Source organism: Boleophthalmus pectinirostris, unplaced genomic scaffold (genome assembly GCF_026225935.1).
Source record: "Boleophthalmus pectinirostris isolate CB_2022bp ecotype Guang Dong unplaced genomic scaffold, ASM2622593v1 HiC_scaffold_12, whole genome shotgun sequence".
Taxonomy (NCBI): Eukaryota; Metazoa; Chordata; class Actinopteri; order Gobiiformes; family Gobiidae; genus Boleophthalmus; species Boleophthalmus pectinirostris.
Window position 1 is genome coordinate 17,239,477 of NW_026571018.1, and position 27,322 is coordinate 17,266,798.

A 27,322-nucleotide genomic window follows, 5' to 3' on the forward strand; every position below is an offset into this window, starting at 1 on the left:
TACATTGACTAAATTTCTTGTGACTGCTAAAACTAGTAGCTCTTTGGCATTTTTGCTTTATAAAGGTAGCACACCAGAGAAAAAATGTTGGAGACCCCTCTCTAATGTATGATTTTGAATATAATAATATAACCACAGTGAAGCATTCAAAAAGGGAAACAATTTATTTTCAATTACGGTCTCTATCTAAAATTATACAGAGCTTATTTTTAAACTAAGAAACCTGAAGCTACAGATAACATGTGACTCCCAATATACAGTAGTACAAGATTAGCAAAAAGGCAACCATGTGAACAATACTATCTTTAAATAAATCAGTTGTTCAAGAAGCATATTAACAATGCTGGATTCAAAGCTCTTGAAGGAAAACACAGGTAAAAAGAAAGAAATGTTCATGTACAAAACACCGCACTTCTTCACGCTGAGTTCATTGTGAGTAATAGGGAGTAGTGTTCAGATAAAATTAAAAACATGAATTTTGGTAACATCCAAAGTGAAATGTGGTCAAACACTGCTTATATCCTGATGGTACATTTAAAACAATACATTTAAACTGGTCAATGGCATTTTTATGTAATTTCAAAATAATACAGTAAAAAGTTTCATAGATTTTTAGGTTTGACAGTGTCCATAACTCCACTCCGTATGTTTTAATTTCACGCAGTGATGTCTTACAACAGTCCTCCGTGAGAGTAGCTTGCATATCCATTTTCAGGATAAAGGGAAATCTCCTCCGCACTGGCATGTCCATTACTGAGCTCTGCAAAAGACATAAGGCATTCAAAACTTTTACTTAATTTTCATCTGTTGGATAAAGGTCCACTATGTAACTTTTCTGGTGGGTGTCCGCAACCAGTTTGTACCCATGGAAAGGATATTGCTTTGCCTAGAATCCACAGAATTATATTAAAAATCATTTTCATTCATACATGTGTTTTTGTTGCTCAAATAAATCTGTGAACGGTTGGTGCTACCTGCTTTTCTCTACAGACATAGACATGTTTATTGCCATTTAGTGGAACATTTAAGGCAAAGCAATGATCTCCATGGCAACAAGCTGATGACGGACCCCCGAAATAGACCTTTTTCATAATGGCCAGAAGTGCGGCGAGGTAAACGTCACTTAGGTTAATGCTTTTCTTTTCTATGTCATATTTTCCACCAGCGTCATAAATCTGCCACATCACCAAATCTTCTGTCCATGAAGAATTTATCCACAACTATCAAGGTAAGAAAAACGAAAACTTAAAGGTGAATAATGACGATGCATTAGTGAACTACCCCTGAGCAACATTATGGTCATGAATAAAACATAAGCAACTTAACTCAGACTGATTCTACAATTAAAATAAAAAAAAATCTATTTCATGATGTAGATATTAGCATAGACAGAGAGATTTGTGCAGTTCAAATGCTACAGATGTTCACAGATTACGTGTCTAGCATTTAAACTGTCTGAGTTCACAAGTTACTTATTAACGATTTACGTATTACTTATATTTTATTCGTGACCATAACATTAGTTTTTTCTCTGGAGGTTCACTAATGCTAGTCGTTGTTCGCCTTTACATTTTCATCTTTCTTACCTTGCTAGTTGTGGATAAATTCCCCTTTGTCGACCTTGTTGGATGAAGATTTGGTGATGGGGTCGGCAGATTTATAACGCTGGTGACATTTCCACAGATATTTTGCCATAGTCCCTCAAACCTACAGCGGTGCATTTCCGGCTGTAGTGAAAAAGGTCTAGTCACCCCTGTATCTGCTGGCCTCTTGAGCTTCATTTGACTGGAGCTATTTGTGACTTCACACTCCCTTAGGCCACTTCTTTATACAGTCTATGATTCAAACAGGGACATCCCATTTTGCATGTATCTTACCTTACATAAAATGGATGACTCTTCCACTACTTTCATTCCCATAAGTATAGTATTGATTAAGCGTGGTTTATGTCTATTGATTAAGTATGTTTAAGTATTGATTAAGTATGTTTAAGTTGATTAAGTATGTCTTATGTCTATTGCTGTATCAATAGGAAAGGCAAAACACCTGAAAATATGAGTTTCTCTTTCATGATGTTGACCTCTCGGGTTTGTGGGCGTCCGACTGCATTTAGCACGATCTGCTCAGGGTTACAGTTCTGGATCCCACTCATCTTCCACCTGTGTACCAGCAAATACAACATGAGACCACAGTAAAGAGAATCTGCATTTCTACATGGGTAATATGGACCAAAAAGGGAAAAAAAAATAAAATATATATATATATATATATATATATATATATATATATATATATATATATATATATATATATATATATATATATATATATATATATCACAATAACAGTGTTCAGTTACTGCAATATTATACTTTTTGTAGTTATATTTTTATATTTTATAGGAAATTAAACAGAACAGTAAACAGTGAGGGCTAAAAGATCGGGAGCTTGGCCTTGAAGCGTCAGGTACAGAGGGTACAGAGGGCACAGAGGGCACAGGGGCACAGGGGCACAGGGGGCATAGGGGGCATAGGGGACACAGGGGGCAGGATAGAGGAGCAGGAGGAGAGGCCAAGGCGCTGGAGCAGTTACCTGATCATATGATAGCTGACAGATGCCAGGGGGCAGTGCAGCAAGGTTACATGCAGATTAGGCACAGAGAAGAAGAGACGCAAAACAAAAACATCCACAAGAGCGGCAAAAGAACAGAAGAAGAGCTATAATTAGAGCTGAAGGTGAAGCTGACTGAAAGGACAAACAAAGTGGAAACAAAAATCAACTGAAATATTTGTACGACAATACACATATAATTGTATAGGCCTGTCACAGTCATTATTATATCAATACATTTTCAGGCTTAATTTTTAGTGCAATGTTTAGTACCTTTTCTTTAGACTAGAGGGGAATTTGTTTATGTAGGCCTAATATTAGGGGCCGACGGTGACCCAAAGGTCCAAGGTTCCGTTCCCGCTGTGACCAAGTTCTGTCGTTGTGCGCTTAGACAAGACATTTCACCCACCTTGCCTAGTATGAATGTGGTGTGTGCCTGACTGCACTGGTTTGAGGGGTTTATGGCATAGATTGGCAGCCTTGGGTCTGTCACTGTACCCCAGAGAAGCTGTGGCCACAACAGGAGCCTATACTTCCACCAAGTGTGGAGTGAACAAATGAGAACAGTGCAGTGCTTTGAGGCTTAGCATATAAAGTGCAAGCATGGATTATTAATATTAGGCCTAAAACGATAACATGTGATTTGTAGATTGTAGATTTGAATCTTAGATACTACAACTATCTACTGAAGTGTTTTATTCAGCTATTTATTGCTTTTACTACTTGCTCTGTTGCCTATTGTGTGGTAGTTTCAATATAATTGTTTATTATGATATTTTCTATTGCAATATATCACTTAACAATTTGTAATCATGACAGGCCTATAATAGTACACCAGTTGTTTAGTTTTTTTCAACAGTTGGCACAGAGGGTTGAGACTAAATGTATGTGCGCATTATACATCTTTGACTTTGCTCATATCCTTGGACTTACTTCTGAAAGGAGAAAATCACAAGGACGACTGCGAGTGACAACAGATCTGAGGCGATCCAGATGAAGTAGTAAGCAGTCTGGCTCTGTAGGACATGAGAGATAGAAGAGTCAATTCCACCCTGCGCCACTGGGGGTCACCGTCAGCACTGAGCATGTCTCCAGGCACTGACTAATGCAAAAATCTGCTCGACAGCTGCTTTTTGGTCTCTTTGTGCCCTTGTCTAAAGGCGTGCAGGCCGTCTCTGCCTCCATCGCACCGTGTTGTTATTCCCTTGTACCACGCTGAGCTGAAGGCTGCCCACAAGCTCCCGCCCCATTCCTCTAGTGTCCTTGCCCTGCAGTCTAGCGTGGGCCCCTCGTCAGTCTCTGTCCTCTCTCCTGCTGTCCCCCTGTCTCGCTGCGTGACCTTGTGTGTGTGTGAGTGTGTGGAGATGGGTTTTTATCGCATTGTGTGGACTGAAATATGTATACACAAGTAGCAGGTCGTGATTATGGTGAAGGTTAGGATCACCCTCCAAAAAATTTGACTCCAAGTTGAGTTTTTGGATCTAGTCAAATAAAAGAAATTATCAGGTTCCAGATCAATAGGGAAATCTAAAAAATGTAAAATTACCCCCCCTCCCCATCTATTAGTATGATATCACATTATTAGATGAACAACATGGTTTCAAGTTCAGATACAGTTAGAATAGTTTAGGGTTTAGGTTACAGTTAAGGTTAATTGTGACTGTGTATGTGTGCGGACAGGTAATTATCCTCTGTATAGACATATATTTAGGGGTGTGCAAAAATATAAAAATATCGATATATCGTACTGTTTAATGTAATGATACAGTAATTGATATTGTGGGCTGCTGTATCAATATTGGCAAGAGTATTTTTGGTGTACTAATTACTTTGGTTAACTGAATTATTTTGTTACAGCGCTACAGTTTTGTTGCTTGTTTAGAGGAAGGAAACTATTTTATGCAAGACTTTTAGTATCACAGCCATGATTTAGCCTTTATTTTTTATTGAACCATACTGAATAGATTTGAAATATATCGTATTGAATCGAAAGTGCACTGTATCAAGATCTGTATCGTATCGTGGCCTTTGTATCCAGGTATGTATTATATCAGCAGCTTCTTAATGATACCCAGCCCTACTCATATTACTGGGATGTGTTGCCTTTGTTGTGACAAAAAATCAATTCCCCATGACATAAATCCTTATTAGATCAAATGATATTCTTTAATGTTCAGATATAGGTTAAAATAGGTCAGGATTTAGGTTAGGCAAATAGTGTCAATGGTTAAGGTTAGGATCCATGTCCAGGAAATGAATGAAAGTAGACGAAATTTCCCCAAAAAGCATAGAAACCCAACTTGCGTGTCTGTGTCTGTGTGTGTGTGTTAGAAGCAGATGAGAGAGGAGTGTATTTACCATGAGCCAGATGGGGTAAGGCACCTTTCGCAGAACTTGGGGGGCATCAGAGGACACAGAAGGCACCCCACTACACCACAGCGTGGAGTAGAGCCAGGCCTCATTCACCGGGTACACGGTCACGCTCACATTGTTGGCCAGATACTCCCTGGGGGCAAAGGAAAGACACTAGTCATCGCCAGCAAAATATGGCTTCCCTTTCAGCTCTTGGCACCTTTTTCTTTTCTGTCCCATAACTCTAGATCAAAATAGGCATTTTTACAGGCACAGTAAATACGCTCATTTTCAGCAATCATAAATCAGGAACGCACGCACAAGGAATCTTAAGCAGAGTGTAGAAAAGTTTACATAGCTTTATTGTCACTGTAACTTTGAGTGTTGTCTGTCAGGGGTCATTTGTCTTACTGTATGTCTTTGTGGTTGGCCTTGCTGTAGTGGAGGGTCAGGCTTGTAATTCCCCTCTGCCTCATTTCTTGCAGTGACAGCTTCTCTTGGGCGGTCTGCTGAAAGCCCCGCACCCTCCCCCTGTCGCTGTCCGGGCTCCAAGTCACCTGCCCCAAACACAGGGGACACATCACATGAGACAGGCTTTTATATCTGCTTTATAAGAAAAGGTAAAAGTGCAATTCATATAGTTATAGTAGGGTAATTGTATATTCAGCGGGTCATTCTGTGTGTTTCTATTTGTACATTAAACGTGCACTATGTAATATTTCTGTAGAAGGGTTTGCCAAATCCTTGCCTTAATGGAGTTGTTATTGCTTGTTTGGAATGTTACTCAGTATGGCATTATGCCATTTCATTCAGACAAGCAGGTGATTCCACAAGGTCAAGTTGCAGGTCAAATGTGTAGAGAGGTGAGTCTATTCACAGTAAGAATGTATGTTTATTTTTTAGGATATTTTAGAGAGATAAAAAACACCTGCAATTGAATACACGAAAGACAGCTTAGTTTAATGCCATACTGTTGAACATTCTAGCAAAACCATGGATAATTTTGCAGACCCCACAGCCAGAAAAGTTGGATAAGACACCTTTAAATTAACCAGTAGTATTGCACATAAATATAATATTAATTTATTACATACTAAAAGGCCTATTCAACTTTACTTTAAGCACAATTTTAGGGGAATGGATGATTATGCAAACTATAAAAAATAGCAAATAAAAATGATTAAGGAAACTATATTGTATGGAAAAGCTGGAAAGTTAAAGTTAAAGTTAAGGTACACTTTAAAGTAATAAGTATGGACATTATATGGTAACTACTAAGGTACACTAATAAGCATGGGCATGATGTAGTATTAGAAGAACAATGACATACAGTCCTCACCCTCTTGGTGGGGATGGCTGCCTTCTGCACGGCCCACAGAGTGTCCATGAACCAGCTCCGGGCGCGGGGGTGCTGGGCAGGGGGCTTACGGATATTCAACAGAGCAGAGGCATTTGCTCGTGCTGCAAGTCTCAACATGTCCACTAGGGTGCACACCGTCTGGTTCTCTATTCTCACTCTGTCCTTGGATGTGAGGGAGGCAGCTGTCCAGAAGGGGTCATTCTAGAGCAGGGAAAACAAAGCCTGACTCATGAAGTTACAGATTTATTTAACTTAAAGGGCTGTGCAATCAGTCAAATTCATAATGGTGATTACAAAAATGTTGTAATCTATAATGTATATCTTTAATCTAATACAGTATATTTAATTACCGTCTGTTCAGAATGATGTGTGACTCATTCTGCCACTTAAAACTTGGAGCAAAGCCACTTCTCCAGAATTCTCCATAAACTTTAAGATAATTAAATATACTAGATCTAAACTTTCTCTAAATTTAGACAGGAATCGCTTCAAATAACTGGGGATGCACTGATCCAGCTTTTTCAGTTTCGATACAGATTTCAATACTACAGCTTTGAATATCTGCCAATACCCAATTGGGACTGAAAACAGCATTTATTTCCTTTAAACTACAATAAATAATGACAAAACTGATTCAAATCCAAATGTAGCTGTTGTGTATCTCTTATGTAACTACAAACAACCTTGTGTAAATAAAAATTCAAAAATTATGAGACTTTCTCTGCTAACTACGACCAGTAAATACTACATTTACAGTTACAGTTTATATGTCCAACCAGGATATCAACTAAACTGATATTTGTACTATCAGATCCAGCAAATATTTCACTATCAATGTCGATATCTGATATCAGTATAGGGTTTGTGCATCCCTTATTTGAACAGTAAGCCAAATAATTGTTAGTATAATTTTTGCCATAATCAAGAAGCTTTAATTTGGTTATGAAAAAGAAGCAGTCTACTGTTGTATGCATTACTTAAAGCTCCTATGGTGAGGATGAGTAATAAGGAAACAAATGAAATAGTATCACCTCTAGGAACCACTGGCCAGCATTGAGAGTGCGTATCTCTGTCCAGTTAAAGAACGAAGCATCTTCATATTCTCTGGAAGGAAAGACTTTTCTCACATCTGTGGTTCGCCTCAAAGTGCGATCTCGCATAAGAAAGGGAACGCCATCCACACTGTAAAAATAATCACAAAAGTTTGATATACATGGCCATAAAATTAAGAGCACGATCAAATAACCCAATAATTATATCTGATTTCTGGTGTGTGTTTACATGTACAAGGGAAATCTGATCATCTAAAACAGCTGGGGAGATGTGTCAGCTATTGTATTTGGAAAACAGAGTACAATGAATTTAAAACATTCTTTAAAGCTGCCATGTTCCGCTTTACTACTTCTACTTTTTAATGTTGTTTCCTCATCCAAAACAGACCTGGAGTTGTGTTTTGTTTCATTCACACATGTTTAACACACAAACCCTGCATATTTAAGCTGAGTTCTTCTCTCAAACTGAAAACTGTTCCACCTTGCGATGTCGTGACAATACAGGAAGTGCTCCACTGTGTTTTTAAACTACCACACATCACAAGGCGCAACAGAGCATTTTGAGCTTTAGAGATCCTCAAAAATAATAAAGGGTTACTCAAATATGTGTGAATGAAACAAAACACAACTCAAGGTATGTTTTTGATGAGGTAACAGCATTATAACATATCTTGAAGCTCACAAGAATCAATTTTGCGTAACATAGGTCCTTCAATGTTTTCACTTTTATTTTTGGCTTTGTGCTTTTTGCATAATTCTCATAGTCAAAACCTGCACAGGTGTGACCAATCAGAAAGAAATCCGATTACTCAGATTACTGACATTCAACAATCTGACTCAGCACTCTGGCAATCAGATAAAGGTCACATTTCTGGTGTGCATGCAAACACAGATTGTCTGGATGTTTTCTTATGTTTATCAGAGAGGCTGTTTATACTGAACATCATTTTGTTTAGATGTGAGCTCTAGGTATCCATCTACTAGAACTAACCTAACCCAGCCTGTAGTTATACACATTTTATGGGCCTTGTATAAAAAGCCTATATCAATGCAGTGTTGTGAAAATGTCAGACGCTGCACTCTGACCTGATGGTGACGTCAGCCTCCAGGGAGGTCGCCCCCTGCTGGAGCGCTCGATTGAAGGACAGCATGGTATTCTCTGGAGCCAGCTATAGCACAAACACAAGGACATTGGGCAATTAGTATTAAAGTGTGTAACCTTTGAATCACAAGATGTAATAAATAATGAGTGTAGTCAAAGGTGGAAAGAGTACTCAGTACAAATGCAATACAAAATTTGATTGATTAAACAAAATTAAGTTGTTTGAAGCCACAATCTGTCATATCATATGAGCTCTGACCAGTCATAGCAGGGGATGCAGTGCTGTTAGGTGTTTGTCAGTATAGTTCAAGCACATGTTTAAGAATCTCCAAAAAACAATTACCAATACCTTAAATAAATTACACAATGACAAATCTATTTTAATTACATGTATTTGGACTTAGTAACTTTCTGCCTCTGACTATAGCGTCACATAACTTTTAAAAATCTTAATAACTTTTTGATATGACGAAAAGGTTTGACACTCCATTTTGATTACCATAATGATGATATTCTTTCTTTTAGAGAATACTATGTAATTTTCAACAAAAACAATAGCAGTTTCTTATTCTCTGGTTTCATAATAGTTCTAATATAGATCGTCCTACAAATATTCAGTAAATTATTTGATTGGTTTCCTTGGCTATGCTGAATCAAGTTTGAGGAAATCAAACCACAGTCCAGGAAAATATTCTAGCTTTATTCACACATAAACCTTCCCTGCAAATGTCCAGTATTTTTACTCAACCACAGACTGTATATATGAGTAGACATAACTAACGCGCTAGCCACCGTGTGTCAAATAGGAAGTGCGCCAGAAGGCTCTTCCGGCTCCTTCTGACCCTGTCTCCAATTGACTTACATTGAGATCTTGTCACCCCTCTCTCTGTAACTGCTGCTGTGAACCTTGTCATTTTGGTCTTAAAGTGTTCTACATGATCCTGATTTTTATTTTTTTTTCACTACTTTGTCTGTCAAAAAAATCCTATTCATAACCTAGAGCCTGGCTCCAAATTTGCTCCTGTAACCGTTGGCATCATGAGCCTCATTTGAGTGGAGCTGAACGTTATGGGTGACGTCACACTCGCTTAGTCCACTTCTTTTATACAGTCTATGGTCTCGAACAAAGACTATATAAAGAAGTGGACTAAGGGAGTATGAAGTTTTCCAAAGTGTTCAGCTCTAGTCAAAAGAAGCTCACCGAGACTTGCAGTTATTTGGAGAATCTGGAGCATAGCAGAGTTCCATATTAGGAATAGGAATTTATTTACAATAGCAATAGAGAAATAATACCACAAGGAACATGTTGAGCGGGTTAATAAGAACATTTTAAAACCAAAATGATGAGGTTCACTGCCGCAGTTACAGAGAGAGGGGTAACAATATTTCAGTTTAAAGTCACTGGAAGGGCATTCATGATCACTTCCTATTTGGAGAAGGGTGAGCTATGTCCATTATATATGCAGTCTATGGTCTTGGCAAGTAAAAAAAATGCAGGGAAAACCATTATGGCTAATGGTGGTAAATTCCCAGGTTATGCTGCGTGTGTGGGTGGGGCTTTACTGTTTTTTGACCAACTGACCATAGGAGCTCCTCTTCGTCCGATGATTTCAGGCCGTTCTCTGAGGTTGTGGCGGTCCATGACACAGGGGCAGGTAAACAAGAGCGGGGCCAGATACAGGGCAACCAGGATGGCAAAGTACACCACCAGAACCATCATCTGGAAATCTGATGAAGTGAAACAGGTGAGTGTCAAAATCAAAAAAGATCTCATTTAAGATCAGGAAGATAGAGCTGGGCCATATAACTATAAATTAATGATATATTTTTTTTCTCATATTGATCCATCGCAATTTTTTATTATTATTATATTTTTTTAAGCGATTATAAATTAATCATGGTGTAAAATTAGGATCCTTGGAATGCATAACAGTGATAACGTTGGACCACTGCAAACGGTTTAAAATACTAGTTCTGCTTTTCACATTTTTGTGAGAGAGTAAAATCAGCGCCTTTACACAAAACATAGTCAAATTTCTTCTTCCAAAGACTGATCTCCACATCAGAACACATACTTTTACTGACAGAGGATTCACTGTAGACTTCTCAATAAAAAAACAAAAACACTACGCATTACATTGACATCTGGAGATGACTGAATCAATATCAATAAAAACTGGATTAACTGCCCAGGCCTAACCAGTGAAATGTGAAAATGCTAACAAACAACATACTGGATCTCTGTCTACGGACCACGTATCCAGCGACCAACCAGCCCACTGCGGTGACTGTTGCCAAGGCGCCAATGTGTAGAAAAGGTGCAGTGGCCTGAAAAACAACAAAAAAATGTCAATCTTGGAACTATTTGTAGATTTTACTGCAGATGCCATTAAAGACTATACTCTATTAATCCTAGTTTCGAGTAGCACAAAATTTAGTGACAAGTAACAAAAATATAACTGATAATGCTACCTTTTTGTAAACTGACCTGCAATGAAATAAACAGGATCTCCCACTCATCTCCCCAAATGTCATCCACAGACACCACTCCAGAGATAGTGGTGGCTAATGTCGCTAACACACCAATCTGCAAAGGGAAAGACAGAAAAGGTTACAATGAAGATCGTTTAGCGAAAGAAGGAATCAATCAATCAGTTAGTTCATAGAGATATTTTTTGGCATTAAGGACTGTTTACATAAGAACGCTTGCAGGTAAAAACAACAAAATATTTTATTTTATTGCCTTTCATTTAGATGCTGACGGCGTTTTTGGGGCTTAAAAACGCAAAAATCTGAAACCACCCTCCAGAGTGAAAAAGTTGAATACGCTCTGCTGCAGCGTTTCCGTCTACACTGCCCAAGGCGCAAAACTCGCGTACACGTTTACGTCACATACATCACCACCTAGCGTCACCATCTAGCCGCCTGACATGCATACCCAATCGAATTCCACACACTTTTGCATCACCGTATGCACGCAGATTTCCTTCTCAAAACGCTTGTCTAAATGTGGAATAAAAAGTGAAGGCTCGATGCCACTTTTGTGTCTTCTTGTTTCATCATATAAACGTAGCCTTAATCTCACACTAGACAGTCTGAGGAGCGATTTTGCACATTCAATTCAAAACGTTTACATTTTATACATTTTCAACCTTGGGTCCAATGTATTATAGCTTTTATATGGATGATTGATACTGTGTTTTATAGTTTTTATTGTATTTTGATATTCATTGGAGCTGCAGTAATCTCATAATTTCTCTTGAGAATCAATAAAGCAAAGAGGTGACAACACCAGGCCAAGATCTAGATCTACGGAGAGAGGACCCTGCTCACAGAGTAAGAGTGCCTGTTTTTCTTTCTTTTTTTCTTTTTTTTTAAAAATAAAAACACCTGTAATGAAATAAATGTTAGAACGACACTACCGTGAAACATTGCAGGCAAAGCAGTGAATGGTATTGCAACCTTCAGAAAAAGTTATCTTTATTATTTTGATAAAAAACTAAATTACCTTGTGCACCCAATAAAGATTGAGTTGCTGACCGAGGGAAATGTGGAAGAGTGCTAAAATCTGAAAAAGGAAAAACAGCTAAATAAATCAGTATTATATGTATATGCAAAAAACAGGACAGATCTCAGTTTATTTACCACTAAGAATGTAATGTAGCTGATGCCCACAGAGGTAGAGGCCGCGATGGGAATGGTCTCATCTGTCCATTCACCAGTGCGGTTATACACTGACCTGGAACAAATCAAGCAAATAATAAAAGTTACAGAATATTTTTGAACATATTTAACCGCTTATAGCTCAGACTGGCCACAGAGCTACTGTAGTGCACATGCTACAAGATCTCTAAACCATTAATTACTGGGTTTCAGATGACATCAAAACATTACATAAGCCAATATTATTTCATACAGATGGGGGCAGGTAAAGTGAATATTGTTTAATTGCAGATTTTTGTTGTAATAAAGCAGTGGTGCTCTAGATTCATTATGTAGGAGCACAAACTGTACAAAGTCTACAGTATTTTCACCATACACTGCTGCCTTCCACAAACTTTTTCCCATCTAAATGATTATTGTTATTACATGAGCATGTGGTCTTTAAAGTGCTTTTAAAGCCTGTGACCACAGCAGCAAAGCATTGCTCCACTCTTCATGTTGCACTCTGCTTGAATACTGTTAAAGACAGCAGTCACAGTCACTCAGCGTGCAGTCTGAGACGGGCGTTTCAGGTGAAATTATGACGTGGAAATAAAAACTTACCAATTGAAGTCGTTGAAGTCATTTTGTGCCACAAACCAGAAGTATGTCCAAAAGAGGAGGAGGAAGAAGGAGCAACACAGGATGGTGAACCATAAACACTCCCACTGCAGAAAAAATACAAATGTGATTTTAACATGAGGCTCAGCATTATGTACAAAATATCAGATATTACAAACCGTTAATCAAACGATTAATACTGACTTGATTATATACAAAATTACTGAAAGTATTTTTATGATAGTTTGAGACCTGCTCAAAAGGCTGAGGATTTATTTTTAACATGGTCATCGTTTTGAACATATAAAAAGTTGTTTCTGTGGAACAAAATGCAGCACAAATCTTTATCAAAATCAATACATTTGAAGCTTTGTTAGGTCTCAAAATCTGCTTCAAATATTTTTACTTTTTACTCTATCACTTTTAAACAGGTACTTTAATACATTTACTTTAATTAGATTTTTGTATGTGATACTTCTACTTGAGTATTTTTTTGCTCTGGTATCCGTACAATCAAGTACTTCTTCCATCATTGCTTCTGGTCCCACATGGTTTCCACTAAGAAGTGTGCTCCTGCAGCTCCTGTGAGGACATGGCCCTCAAGGACTCTTCCCTTCAGTAGTTAACAGGATTATGGGAGAGAGAATATGTCCAATATGATCACTCACTCACTGGATCCTGTGGAGCTTTACCAGCTTTACAACACACTGCCACTGCACTTCCTGGAGCTTAAAGTGCCTATGACAGGTTTTCATGTTTTTCTAATTATTAGTTGGCTTCTGGGGCATAGTACCTTTGGGAAGTATTTAACGTAGATTTACTTCAGTTAAGTGGTAATTAGTTGCGCAAAACGGAGGGGAAAAGAACAAAACAAAGTACAGGAAGTAGCAATGGGTTTTAAAATCTATGTTGTCAATACTGAAAATGCTATTAAAATGCGGGTACAATTTACAAGTAAGTAAAAGTGCAGACACCACAGCAAAAATACTCAAGGACAAGTAAAAGTGTCACAAAAAATGTACTTAAATAAAAGTATTAAAGGACTTGTTTAAAAATGCACATAAAGAGTAAAAAGTAAAAGTATTTTATGTGGGTTTTGAGATTTATTAAAGCTTCAAATGTAGTGATATTAATAAAGATTTGTGCTGGATTTTGCTCAGCAGAAAGGTAGTAGGTCTCAAACAATCTATCTACTTAAGTAAAAGTACAGATACCTAAAATTTGTAATCAATTTGTAGCCTACTTCCTTGTTTTCCATCACTGCACAAAAGGAAGGCATTTTCTGGCAGATTAAACTTTTGAACAAACTAAACATATTTATTTGTTTTAGTCTAATCACAACTATTGTGCAATTTAGACACATTTTGGCTCTTGTTAATATTAGCAGAGGAAGTAGACGAAGTGAGTAGGTTGCGCCCTTTGCACGAGCTGTCAGTTGAGTGAGTAATGACGGTAATGACAGGTCTGTTTTAATTGGTTTAGCCGCTAAACTCAGGTCAAACACTGAGACGCTGAGCCAGAGTCACGTTGTAGGTTTCATCACCTGCAGTGAACTGAGTCAAGTGTGAATGCTAAATAAACACGCTAACAAGATTATTTTTGTGTTATATGCAACTGTGCCGGCCTGGTTTGTTTTTGCAGATCAGTGGTTCTCAAATTGTCTATTTAGTCTACATTTCTGTCCTCCTTTGGTTTAGACCTTCTTTAGAATGACTGTTTATACCATGTGTTGTTCTTTTTAGACCTAGAATAGTCCTTGTTTAGACTTGGTTTAGATCTGGTGGTACTTAGGGGAAAACTTTGAGAAGCACTGATCTAGATAACAATATTCAGACACTATTTTAATGCTTCAGGATTTTGCCAAAATGCTCATGTGTTGCATAAATGTGAATGGATCACAAAAATACAGAAATATCACTTTACCTTTCTCTAGGCCTATCACTAAGACTAGGTATCTTTAAGAAGTTGCCAATACGATACATATCTCGATACATTGGCCACGATACAATACATATCTCGATACAATAAGCTTTCGATTTGATACAGTATATTTCAGATCGATTTGTTACGGTTCAATAAAAATAATGGCTAAATCATGGCTGTGATACTAAAAGTCTTTGTTAAACCACTTCTTGTGCAAAGTCCATATGAAACACAAAACAGTGAAAATGTCAAATATGTTGCATAAACAAGTTTTCTTCCTCTAAACAAGCAACAAAACTGTATTGCTGTAACAAAATAACTGAGTAAAATATACCAAAAATACTCTTGCTGATATATCGATACAGCAGCTCATGATGTTGATACTGTATCAGCACATTAAATGATACGATATATTGATAATTTTTGCAGACCCCTACCTGTCACGATAAAAATGTTTGGTGTATAATATATTGCTGAAGTAAATAAAGATAATAAATATATATACATATATGTCTCAGCTTTTATATATTGAACGAATAAGTCGATATAGTAACTATGGTGACAGGCCTACAGCTCAGTACAGCTCAGTATTGTCCTTCATTCGAGGCTTGTGAAAATGTTGTCCAAAACACCTGAGAGCTCTACCTCAGCAGGAGACCAAGTTGAGCAGCTCAGTCAATGATGAGTCCAAGTGTTTTTGACCAGAGCACTCATTAACTCAGGAAGCAGGTGCATTATCTGCTCTCCTCTCCATCAGACCTATTACCATAATTTCTACAGTATGTCGACTTATTGTTTTATACATGATAGATGGAACAATCATTTTGGGGATCAGTATTCATCATGAGTACATTTTCTTTGCACTAGTGGGTTACTTTGTGCTATTTTTCTGTATTAAGATTTGACTTGTAGAGATTTGAATAAGCAACTTCTATGACTAACTCCTAAAGTATTTCCTCTGGTATTTATTTATTTATTGCAGCTCATGTTTTTTCTGATATTATACAAGTAAAATATTATTGTTTGGGATAATTCTGCTTTAGTATTATTGTCAGTGGCATAAATTAGTTTCAATAATATCATTTATAATATACATTCTCGACAGCAATATGTCACACTTCAAAATGTGTTATTGTGACAGGCCCAGGTACACAGACATAGTTTCTTGTAGATACAACCGCATACACGTAGTAATATTAACAGCAACAGTAGTGTGCGGGCTGCCTGTTCACGACCACAGCTGGGTGTCTGGCTCTTTCGCACAGTAGCCAGGGTAGCTCCAAAACACTCCCAGGAATCCAGGCTTTTGGAAATCTGATGACTCGGTTTGTTTTGGAAATACACTGTCATCTACAAAAATACTCTGGATCACACCAATCATGTGCATTTTTATTAATTAAAGGTCCAATATTACACAAAATTGACTCTTGAGGTAACAACAACATAGCTTAAAGCTCATGTTGTTGTTACCTCCTCAAAAACATACCTGGAGTTGTGTTGTTTCATTCACACGTTTGAGTAACTACTAGTCTGTCTACATCTCCAAAGCTCAAAATGCTCTGTTTCACCAAATGATGTCATGTAGTGGCATGTTTCAGTTAAAAGCTGCCTTTTACCTTTTGTTTCTCAGAGATTGCTAATTCCAGGGGTAAAATCATCCAAATGATTCTAGTGAAGGTGTAAGGAGTTTACACAGTGAAGCAGTTCCTATTGTACTATATAACATCACAAGGTGGAACAGAGTGTTTTCAGTCTGAGAGAAGAACCTAGCCTAAATATGCAGGATTTCAATGTTAAACATGAGTGAATGAAACAAACTCCAGGCATGTTTTTAATGAGGAAACAACATTAATACTGATCAGATAATAGTGTAATATGTGCCCATGCCACTCTTCTTAGATTTTTGGAAATGTCAAGTGTGTACATCTCATAGTAATAAACCTGTGAAAACCTTAAATCTGTTTGTATAATAAGAAACTGTATATAACCATAGCAATAGGGTTGGCTTTTCATCCACAGACTGACTGCAAAAATACAATACAAACATTACTACAATAAAGGTCAACTAATATCTTGACACCTTTTATATATAAATAATGACAACCTTAATAGCAAGACTTTCCTGAACAGCACTTCTCAAAAAGAAAAAAAAAAAGCCAAAATCCAAAATAAAACATATTTAAATTGCACAAAGTTAAATATCAGAAATTAACCAATAATAGTGCTTGGGATGGAAAACTTCATGTCTCTGGCAGATGTGCCATATGTCTATAGACATTTATTAGAAAAAGCAATATAAAAAGTAAACCAAAGAGCAGAGCCATGAAACAACCTGATCTGCTGGTCATTACTCAAACTGCAGAATAAAACTCCAAGTCAGGACTTTGCATCTTAAACTCTCTGTTAGTTCAATATTTACTGAAAATTATTTGATGTGTGATGACATAATCCAGAGAGCTGTAGGAGATGAGCCGGTGGAAAGTCTTACCTTGGAGGTGTTGTCTTGGGAACGCTGGTAGCGTTTCCAGCGGCAACCATAGATGCCAGTGATTATGGACAAGAAGATCTGCTTCTCATAGACCTGCAAGGGTTGGTGTTTCACCATGCTCCTTCAGCCTCGCACCACTGGTTTGTCAGCATCCCACACTGCACACCAAACCTGCACAGCACAATACAACTCTATTACATACAATACAATACATTTATTTATATAGCATATTTTATAAACTGTAACCAAACTGCTGCACAGAAAAAAAACATTTAAAATAAATAAACAATGCTCTATCAGTGCTCACAAAAAAAAAGATAAAATCTTACAACAATAAACAAACTAAAACCAGTTTAAAAACTGTCACGGTAACATATTTTAAATGATATATTGCTGCATAAAAACATCACAATAAACGATAATATTCAAACTACCAATGAACCACTGACAAAATGATCTTAAAGGTGCACAGTGTAACTTTTTGGTAGTCCGTCACTCTCTTGTTTCTGTGGAAATGTCAATGCTTTGCCTGGAATGTTCCACAGTATGACAAACAGATCTACCTTACATTTATTCAATTACAGGTGGTTTTATAGCTCAAAAATACCTAAAAAAAAAAACTAAAAAAAAAACAGCATTCTGACTGTGAGTAGGGTTGCCTCTCCACAGATCTGACCTGTCACTTGCCCCAATTTGGTCTCCAAGATGATAGACAGGTTTAATGCCATACTGTAAAACATTCCAGACAAAGCAATAACATCCCCATGAAGAAAAGGAGGTGGAGAACCATCGACCAGAAACGTTACAAATCCTTTTATGAATGCATAATATAGTAAAAAAAAAAAATATATATATATATATATATATATATATATATATATATATATACCGTAAGCAGCAATAAAAACAAAAGTTACTTTTTGACCCTCTGCAGCTCACATCTTTTGGTACTAACAGTAAGGCAGAGCACAGAGCACAGAGGCAGCCCAGGTCACAGCGTACACTGTGTATTTTCACTAAACACGCTGATTCTGTTGGCAGGCTTTACTCTTGTTTGAAGTGACAACAGCTCCCAGAAGAAGTCAACAGAGTCCAATAGTGACTCATGTCTGGGAGAGACAATAATGATATGGCTCTATAGAGTGCACAGTCATTGGGACGTCAGCCTCTTCAGTGTGAGGTTTTAGACGATTCAAACAGCAACAACAAAGAACAACATCCAAGTACTAACGGGAAGAAGATGATACTGTAAAGATGCACTGTGTAACTTTTCATTACTTGATTCCATGGAGATGTTATTGCTTTGCCTGGAATGTGCTACAATATAATTAGATTTGGCCATTTCCATAAAAACAAACATGCGTTGCCACAAAGCTACAGGCCAGATCTATAGAGAGGTGCCCCCATTCCCAGTAAGAATGTATGTATTTCAAGGTATTTTTGAACAATAAAAACAACTAAGTGAATGAATGCAAGACAGATACGTTTAATGGCGTACAGTAACATCACTAGATACAAGCAGGTGGCGAAAGTTACACAGTGCATCTTTAATGCTATATTATAAACTTTTGGGAACTTTACAGCATCTAAAATGCTGAGTCTACAAGTGCAAGGATGCAAAGGCTGCCCTCCTAATATTTATTTAACCTGCTTTAGTGACATCAGTTAGTCATTATTAACAATACTGAACGATTTTGGCAAAATATTCAGTCGTGATTTTTCTGACAAATGATTTTGAACATGCACATTTTAAATTTGTCCAGAAGCATCAACATTTAAGTGAAAACTGAAATATGATCTAATCATTTAAGTACATGCTTATAGACATTTATGCAACAGAGTTAGAGTATTTTTCTTTTGGATAATAAGACAAAATACGTTATAAATTAATTAAATATTTACATTGTTTACAAATTGCAAATTACGACCATTGAAACTGCTAATTCAGTTTGATTGCGATTAATCTTGCAGCTCTCTAAATAAATAAATAAATAAATACATACATACATACACACAGGCATAGATAGATACATTTCATTGAATAGTGTATAAATACAATATATAAATCCTCTTAACAGGACCATGAATGGTTGTGTTGATCACAGGCTCCTGAAAATGTGTTGTCTAAATCCATTTTGTACTTTTTCTTGAGTTTTCAGGCAACCTTTTTTGTCTGTGTTTATATAATAACACCCCCAGCCCCCAAAGTATCAGTCATGAGTCTTTAATAAGTAATTCAACCTTTTACAGTTCAAATCTCATTGTGGTACAAAAAAATTAAACAAAAAATTCCCTGTAGTGCAAGGAAAAAGTACCCATGATAAATACTGAACCCCCAAAAGAAAAGTATTGTTCCATCTGTCATGTGTTGAACCATAAGTTGATTCAGTATGTATCATGACAGACCGAGTCTAAACTGTCCTGCATTCACAGAGGCTCAGTTATGGTCTGTTGCTGTGGAGCTGTGGTTGAATAAAATCTTCAGTTTCAATGGCTTCCCCAAAATGTCACAGTGACATACACACAAAACTACTCTGTTATTTCAGTCTGCCTCTGATTGCTGTCCTGTATTTGGCTGTTCCTGTACGAGTCCATTTCACTCTGTTACAACCTAAAACAGGGCTGTGCAATTAATCCATTTCATCAATCACATTTTTAATGGGGTACTCTACAGCTGATCTTCTGCCAGTAAAAGCATGTGGTCTGGAGCATAGACTGTATAAAGAAGTGGATTGAGGGAGTGTGATGTCATAGCGTTCGGTTATGGGCAGTCAAATGAAGCTCACGAGGCTAGCACTTATAGGAGCAAACTTGGAGCAGATATATTTTTAGGAATATATTTACAGACAAAATAGCGAAATAAAAACACCAAGATCATGTTGAGTGGATTAATACGAACGTTTTAAGACTAAATTATGACCCTGACAGCAGCATTTATAGAGAGGGGCAACATTTTCCTCAATATTTTATTATTTATTGGCACTGGAAGTGCTAACATGGTCACTTTCTATTTGAAATGCGACAGCTAGTATATAGTGGGTTAGCTTTAGGGATGAAATGATATCCAAGTCTCACGATACGATATTGTCATGGTATGAACCTCACAGTATGATATTTATTGCAATATCGTGGGAAAGATGACAATATGGTGGGAAGGCTCACAATTAGGGATGTAACAATATCTAAATCTCTCGGTACAATATTTATTGTGATATTTTGTGGAGATTTACAAACAAAACTGTTAATATGCTACTTTTTCCTCTTAAAATGCCTTTACAAGACTTAATCTAAAGAACTAAGACTTAAAAGTGCTTAGAACTGTTATTTCTTCTTGTAGTCTGCACTGAAATGGAGCAAAGGATCATGGTCTATGTAGTTCCCTCTGTCTTTTTTTTTTAGCTATTGCTGCACCATAACTCTTCATTTAAGCAAAGAGACTTGTAATTCGATATATTCTGATTGTCCATGATATTATTGTGAGAACTTTGACAATATGATATCACAATATTTTGGTTATTGTTACATCCTTAGTTAGCTATGTCCATTATATACACAGTCTATGGGTTCAGACTTGAAAAAAATGTGTTTAAATTCATACTGATAAGCAGATATTATTGGCTTTAAATTGTCAACATAAAATTGAAGAAAATAAATGGTATAAGGTAAACAAAATAACACCAGAAAATAAGACATATTTCCTATCTTTAGATGAATCCATTCTTAAGTCATATTTTTAGAAACATATTTTTGGAAACTGCAAGCATACTCTGCAATGATTATAAAGTCTATAGCATCCAAAGATATAACTCCCACAGCTTAGTTCTCATTTAACTCCATCTATTGTGTGTATTTTAATTTAGAAATATAATTAAATGGCCTACACAGTCAGATAAGGCTCGGTTTCCAAGTAACAGGTTAACACAACAAGCAGCTGTCTTGCCTTTATCTGAGCAGTTTATATCTGCAGCATTCAGGAGGGCCCAGCTCTCACCATCTTAGTGGCTTGGATAAGATCACAATACGCTTTTCTAATTTTAGAGTGTCTGGCACAATTGGGATGGAAACACATATTACCGTAAATGGGGTTATGTCATCAGATAGATTTATTAAAAGACTGACACGGCAGGAGGCAAAATACAATGTAAACCCTGCAGTAATTATTTGTGAATCAAATCAACTCATCAATCATTTTAACTGCCTTTAAACATGAGGAAGCATCCATCATAGAAAATGTTAAATACTGAGGGCACAACAAAAGAAATGATGCATAGTGCAGCCATATCTGATACTGATTTTTAAAGGTGCACTGTGTAACTTTCAGGTGGAGAGTCCGCAGTCTGCTTGCTTTCATATAAGTTGCATATAGTTTTGCTTTGGAATGTTCCACAGTATAGCATTAAACATATCCATTTGACATTTATTCAATTACAGGTGATTTATTTCTCCAAAATACTTGAAAAACATTCTTCAGATTTGTCCTGTCACTTAGCTTATTGGCATCACATGTTTGTCACTATGGAGATACAGTAGATTTATGCCATACTGTGGAACATTCCAAGCAAATGGTGGAAAGCTACACAGTGAACTTTTAAGAATCAGGCAGAATTAGGGATACGTTTTCAAGTTACTTTGAAAAAACAAAATAAATATTGCTATTTGGGACTTTCCAGTTTCGCAATTAAATTGAAATCAAATCACAATTTGGCAGTTATCACATTGCAAAGGTCTCAATTTATTTAAATAATAAAAAAATCATCATCATTGTTTTAGATTTATATAAACATGTTTCATGATTCTTGAATTATCATTTCATTGTCTTCTCTCTAATGTTAATGTTGGAATTGTTTACAATGTGTAGTTTGAACATTTGTTTTAAATTTTTAACAGGAATTTACTGTTTGCAATACTAAAAAAACACTGCCAGATGTTTCTTCCAAATTATGCAGCTATTTTAGTTATATTTATTCAGTATTTCATAAAGCATTTCTTTAATTTTCTTACATCTCTGACCACAAAGCTAGAATATGCAGTACAACACATTATTCCAACTTCTGTAATTTAAGTAAATCAAAACTCAATGTCAATGTTAGAAAAAGCAATAACAGCCTTGGCTCTTTCCGTGCATTTGCTTCACATTTTAATAGCTTCGTCCTTGGCCCGTGAAGTACACTTTGGCGAAGTTTAATCAAAATCTGCAGAGTACTTTTTTTCTGTTATAATTTAGAAGCTGATCACATGACCTTGGTGAGGGTAATAAAAGGAAATGAGAGTGATTTTGCCCTAAAGTACCTCATGAAGTGCCTCAATGAGAAAGGAGTCTTCCAAAGGCAATTCAAGTATTTCTGTAGTACTGCAGTGGACACTACTGTGCTAATGGAGCAAAGATGTGGAAAGAACAATGTATGCTGACAAAGTAGACGTCTATGAGAGGAGACTTACAGGCCTGCTGGTCTCCATGGAGATGCAGTTACTATGACTGGAATATTCTACAGTACGGCATTAAACTTCTATCTTTAATTTATGCAATTACAGGTGTTTTTTGTTTTTTTTGTTTTTTTCAAAAATACCTTGAAAACTGGAAAACTGGAAAACTTGCATTCTAACTATGAGAGGGCTTACTGCTCCTCAGATTTGATCTGTAACTAGTGGATTCACTTACTTATCCATGGAAATATTAATAACATATTTTGGAACATTCCAGGCAAAGCAATAATGTCTCCATGGAGACAAATGGATGGTGGACCCTCCAACAGAAATGTTACATAGAACAAGACTTCAGACTTCAGATATTCAGATTCACATGGCTTGTGTAGTTAATGTCCACATTGAACAATAAGTTTGATGTTTATACATCCACCAATAAAACCTGCAGCACATAAAATGGGTAATGTCAAGGGTAATGTCATATTTACAGTAAAAGCACAATCGCATGCACACACTTCTGTGCAGACAACAGAAACTGTTTGATAAAAGTCTGACCTAAAGACAAACTGAACTGTTCTCTCAGTCATTCTGACACAGCAACATTCAAGAAGGCATGCGCTATGCTTTTGTAATCCTTATTACTAATCTACAACAACTTTCTATAAAAAAAAATAAAATAAAAAATCAATATCTTATCTTATTCTGCATAAAAAATGCTATCCCTGTAATAGATCTGCACAAACATGCTCTGAAGTGTGAGTTTTGTATTAGTAGTTTGTCAGTTCCTATTTCAATCTTTATGTCATGTGAATTTTGGACAGAATCCCATAATAAAAACATAAATTGCAAATCTAATCGCAAAACTTATCACACAAAAGCGCAATTATATATTTTTCCCAGCTCATGCAGCCCTAATGTAGACTACAGCAAAAAGCAGTCCAGAAGCTGTCCGCACCCCACAGGCTGAGAGTCCTTCTTCTAAACCTTCTGTAAATAATACTGAGACTATAGCTGAGCTGCCTCTGTGCCCGAGGAGGGGCTTACACTCGACCTCTTGTGCCTGTGGCTTATAGGATATCTGTTATGTACCTGAAGACCCTGCACTGTCTCCAGTGCTTTGCTCACACACACTTTGTTGCCTGGTAACTTGGTGCGTGGCCCTTAAAGAGTGCAGGTGTCTCATTGTGCCACTTTGAATCGTGAGCTCATCGAATAATAGCCCCAATAAATCAGCTTGCCAATGTCTCTAGGCCTGTGAGTGCAGAACCTGTTTAGAACTGCAATGTTTAAAAGGAATAAACACGACTAATCAACTGTTTAATTTTAGTAAACATTATCTGAACTTTACAGACTCTAAAACACAGAGCTAAAAGGTTTTTTTTTTTAAATAACTGAGAAAGCAGTATTATAATGCCTAAACAGCAAAAATGTATGACAATTTGTGATTTCATTGGTATTAGATAGTAATACATTTTGTTTGTAATTTTCTATTCAGAAGCCTTAAGTCGAGGGCTGCAGGGACTAATACTACTACTGTGATCATAATCATTTCTATAGAAAATAGACACTAAAACACATGCAAAAGGACCTTTTTACAACAACAAAAAAAACTTTAATACACTTCAGTGTATCCTTTATTCAAAATATTCTCAATTTAGAAGCCTTCAGTCAGCCTTTTAGTTAAAAATGTAGTCAGTCACTTCAGTCCAAATATTTTCACTTTTATCTGGTTAAAATGTATCTGAAGAGTCTCAAAGTACTACATAAATAATTGTCTCTGTTGACTGTGATTTTTTTTTGTTTGTTGCTGCCCTGTAAAGCTATTATAAGCCCTGCATCTCGGTCACTGCCCCGGTCACTGAATCACAATATTTATTAAATTTGTATATGCATAGATAATACCCATAATCTGCCCATTAGCCCAAAATAGAGCTCCATTAGTCTATTATAAAGACAGAGGGAGGAACAGGGGATCATGGAGGCTGGAAAGTTACATTCACAGCCAACTTAAATGCTGGGCTTAGTCATCACGTCCCTCTGTCTGTCTGTCTGAAGAGCCTCTCATCCAGATTGGGATCCTCCTACGCTGCAGAATATCACTCAACCTGGCAACCCCAGACGTCACAAGCAAGATAGTTATTAGGGCAATGAAGCTTGGGATACTAATTTGAATAAGAGATATTTTGGCCTTAAAACTCCAATCACGTCATGACTAATTTCTACATACGTAATTATACAGTAAAACTACATTAGTCATTTAGGCCACAGTTAAGAGACATCAGACAGTCTGGTTAAAGGGCCCATACCACGCTATTTTCTGATGAGTTATAATGTTGTTTCCTCATCAAAAAATACCTGGAGTTGTGTTTTGTTTCATTCACACATGTTTGGCACTCAAATGAGGTGAGCTCTTCTCTCAAATGGAAAACACTCTGTTGCACCTTGTGATGTCATGTGGTAATACAAGAAGTGCTCCACTGTGTTTTTAAATTCCATACACCTTCACTAGAAACATTTGGATAATTTAAGCCCTGGAATTCCTAATCTCTTCTGAACAAAAGATAAAAGCTGTTAACTTACAAACTACCACCACATGATCTCACAAAATATAATAATAATAAAGGATTACTCAGACATGTGTGAATGAAACAAAATACAACTCCAGGTATGTTTTTGAGGAGGTAACAGCATTATAACATGACTTAAAGCTCATAAGAGTCTATTTTGTGTAATATAGGACCTTTGAAGCGCACTGATTGGAATAGTTTTATGGTACTATATCATGTAGACTTATGAATTACATCAAATAACTACAGGTATGTGCATGAATAGCACAATGGTTTGTTAAAGAGCAGAATCAAATTGAATCAAGGCTTATAATCTAAATTAGGGCTGGGCGAATACAGAGATATGATTTGAATAATTTCAAAATGTCAATGATACTTGTAAACTAAACTTTTTTTTTGTTTTTGTTTCATTGAGAGGTCTACAACCAATTCTGTCAATAAAAGCATGTGGTTTAGAGATGAAGCCATCAGGTTAGAACATTTAAGCAGAGCAGTGACATAGCCAGAAACAAGCAGGTGACAAACCCCCATTGAAAAAGTCAATTCAATTCATAAATCCAGAAATTATTATTATAATCACCTTTAGACTTTGACACAGGCACTAACTTTTGTCTAAAATGTTCACTATATAACTTTTTGGTTGGGGGTGTGTCACCTGCTTGTTGTTCTAGATATGTCATTGCTCTCCCTAGAATGTGCCACAATATGGCATTAAACAGCTCTACCATTTATTCCATTACAGGTGGTGTAATAGCTCAAAAATACCTAGGCATCCTCACTGTGAGCTGGGTTGCCTCTCCACAGATCTGACCTGTAATTTGGTCTGGTTTGGTCTCCATGAAGATAGAAAGTTTAATGCCATACTGTGAAGCATTCCAGGCAAAGCAATAACATCTCCTTGGAGAAAAACACTGGACGGACCCTTTACCAGAAAAGTTGTACAATGCACCTTTAAATTTTTTTATTATCTAAAATAAACATTAAAGGGCATGTCATAAAAACGCATACACACGTTTATTTTTGATTAACTCCGTGCCAATTGTTTTTCAACTAATCTAACAAAGGCTTTCGTGGGATTACAATGCAGATAATCGGATGATGCGCAGACAGACGTTTACCTTAGCTCCACAAAAGACGGTATTTCTTCAGTCCAATGAATTAACCTTCACTGGACGATGTCATCAAGGCGTCTTCTCACAGCTCGAAGTTTCATATGGTGATCCTGTAAGTGATCCACGGCAGCCCCTCTAGTGCACAACAATCGCCAACATGAGCCCACTTTTCACGTGGACAGCGGGGACCTGTTGAGACGTCTTTACGCACGCGCAGTGAAGTCCAAATTGTGGCGTAAATTCATAGAAAGTCGAGAAAAGACGCACGGACGGAGCGCTCAGAAGAGTTCAAATCAAAGTAATCCTGCCGACACTGTATGGGCGGGGCTAAGAAGCGCACTGTAAAACAAAATCTCATCTGGGTTATTTATAGACGAGAAACAGAGAGAAGGTGCGTCTGGATCGCTTTTCACTTGACATGAGATCGGCTGAGCAGCAGGTGGAGACGTATCATCTAAAGTAAACACTGAGATCCACTGTTTTAGTTTACTGCTTTGTGTTGAGCCATTAGTTGGTAGTTTAACTTTCTCAGTAGTTACAAAAACAAATAGGCACGCGTAAACCTGTCATTGCACTTAACTAGCGATGTAACAATAACCGAAATATCGTGATATCGAATCGTCAAAAGTCTTACAATATTATCGTGGACTGTCACAATATATCGAATTACATGTTCCTTTGCCTAAATGCATTTTTATAGTAGAAATAGCTAATAAACATTGGGAACTACATATCCCATGACTCATTTCAGCACAGACATCATGAAGTTCTTGGGATTATGACAGTAATAATTCACACCAAAATTTTGTCAAGGTATTTTAAAAGCAAAGAAGCATCCTATCTATAATTATATTAGCATCTCCAAAATATTGCAATAAATATCGTGATAATATCGTACCAAGAGATTTGGATATTGTTACATCCCTACACTTAACCTTTGAAAAGAAGAAGAAGGGAGACTAAAAACATATTATTACAAACATCATTGCTTTGTCTAAAACATTGTACTTTATGGCCTTATATTAATTAAATTATTATATCCATGATCACAAGCAAATGAAACACCACC

The 27,322-nt window shown here is 36.8% G+C and overlaps 1 protein-coding gene across 2 annotated transcripts; it reads right to left on the reverse strand.

Moving 5' to 3' along the window:
* Nucleotides 1–183: 183 nt before the first annotated feature.
* gdpd5a (glycerophosphodiester phosphodiesterase domain containing 5a) lies at nt 184–26,554 on the reverse strand. 2 transcript variants are annotated; one of them, XM_055148599.1, is made up of 16 exons: nt 26,260–26,554; nt 17,151–17,321; nt 12,743–12,846; nt 12,122–12,215; nt 11,985–12,044; nt 10,965–11,063; nt 10,711–10,804; nt 10,059–10,204; nt 8,461–8,543; nt 7,354–7,504; nt 6,302–6,523; nt 5,374–5,519; nt 4,969–5,116; nt 3,544–3,626; nt 2,047–2,159; nt 184–760 (listed from the first exon to the last, which is right to left on the reverse strand). In XM_055148599.1, exons 2-16 carry the CDS (start codon nt 17,265–17,267, stop codon nt 672–674), a joined length of 1,749 nt encoding a protein of 582 aa, XP_055004574.1. In that variant the 5' UTR covers nt 17,268–17,321; nt 26,260–26,554; the 3' UTR covers nt 184–671. The 2 variants fall into 2 exon arrangements, with proteins under 2 accessions (XP_055004574.1, XP_020790243.1); XM_020934584.2 differs by having other exon boundaries at nt 6,293–6,523.
* Nucleotides 26,555–27,322: the final 768 nt, after the last annotated feature.

Bases quoted from the DNA above. Each gene is read 5' to 3' on its own strand.
- gdpd5a (XM_020934584.2), bottom strand. From the start codon at position 17,267: ATGGTGAAACACCAACCCTTGCAGGTCTATGAGAAGCAGATCTTCTTG. The intron at 11,064-11,984 runs GTAATTTAGTTT...TTCCCTTTGCAG, and splicing joins ATCTTTATTGGGTGCACAAG to ATTGGTGTGTTAGCGACATT. The intron at 10,205-10,710 runs GTATGTTGTTTG...TCACTTCATCAG, and splicing joins GGTCCGTAGACAGAGATCCA to ATTTCCAGATGATGGTTCTG.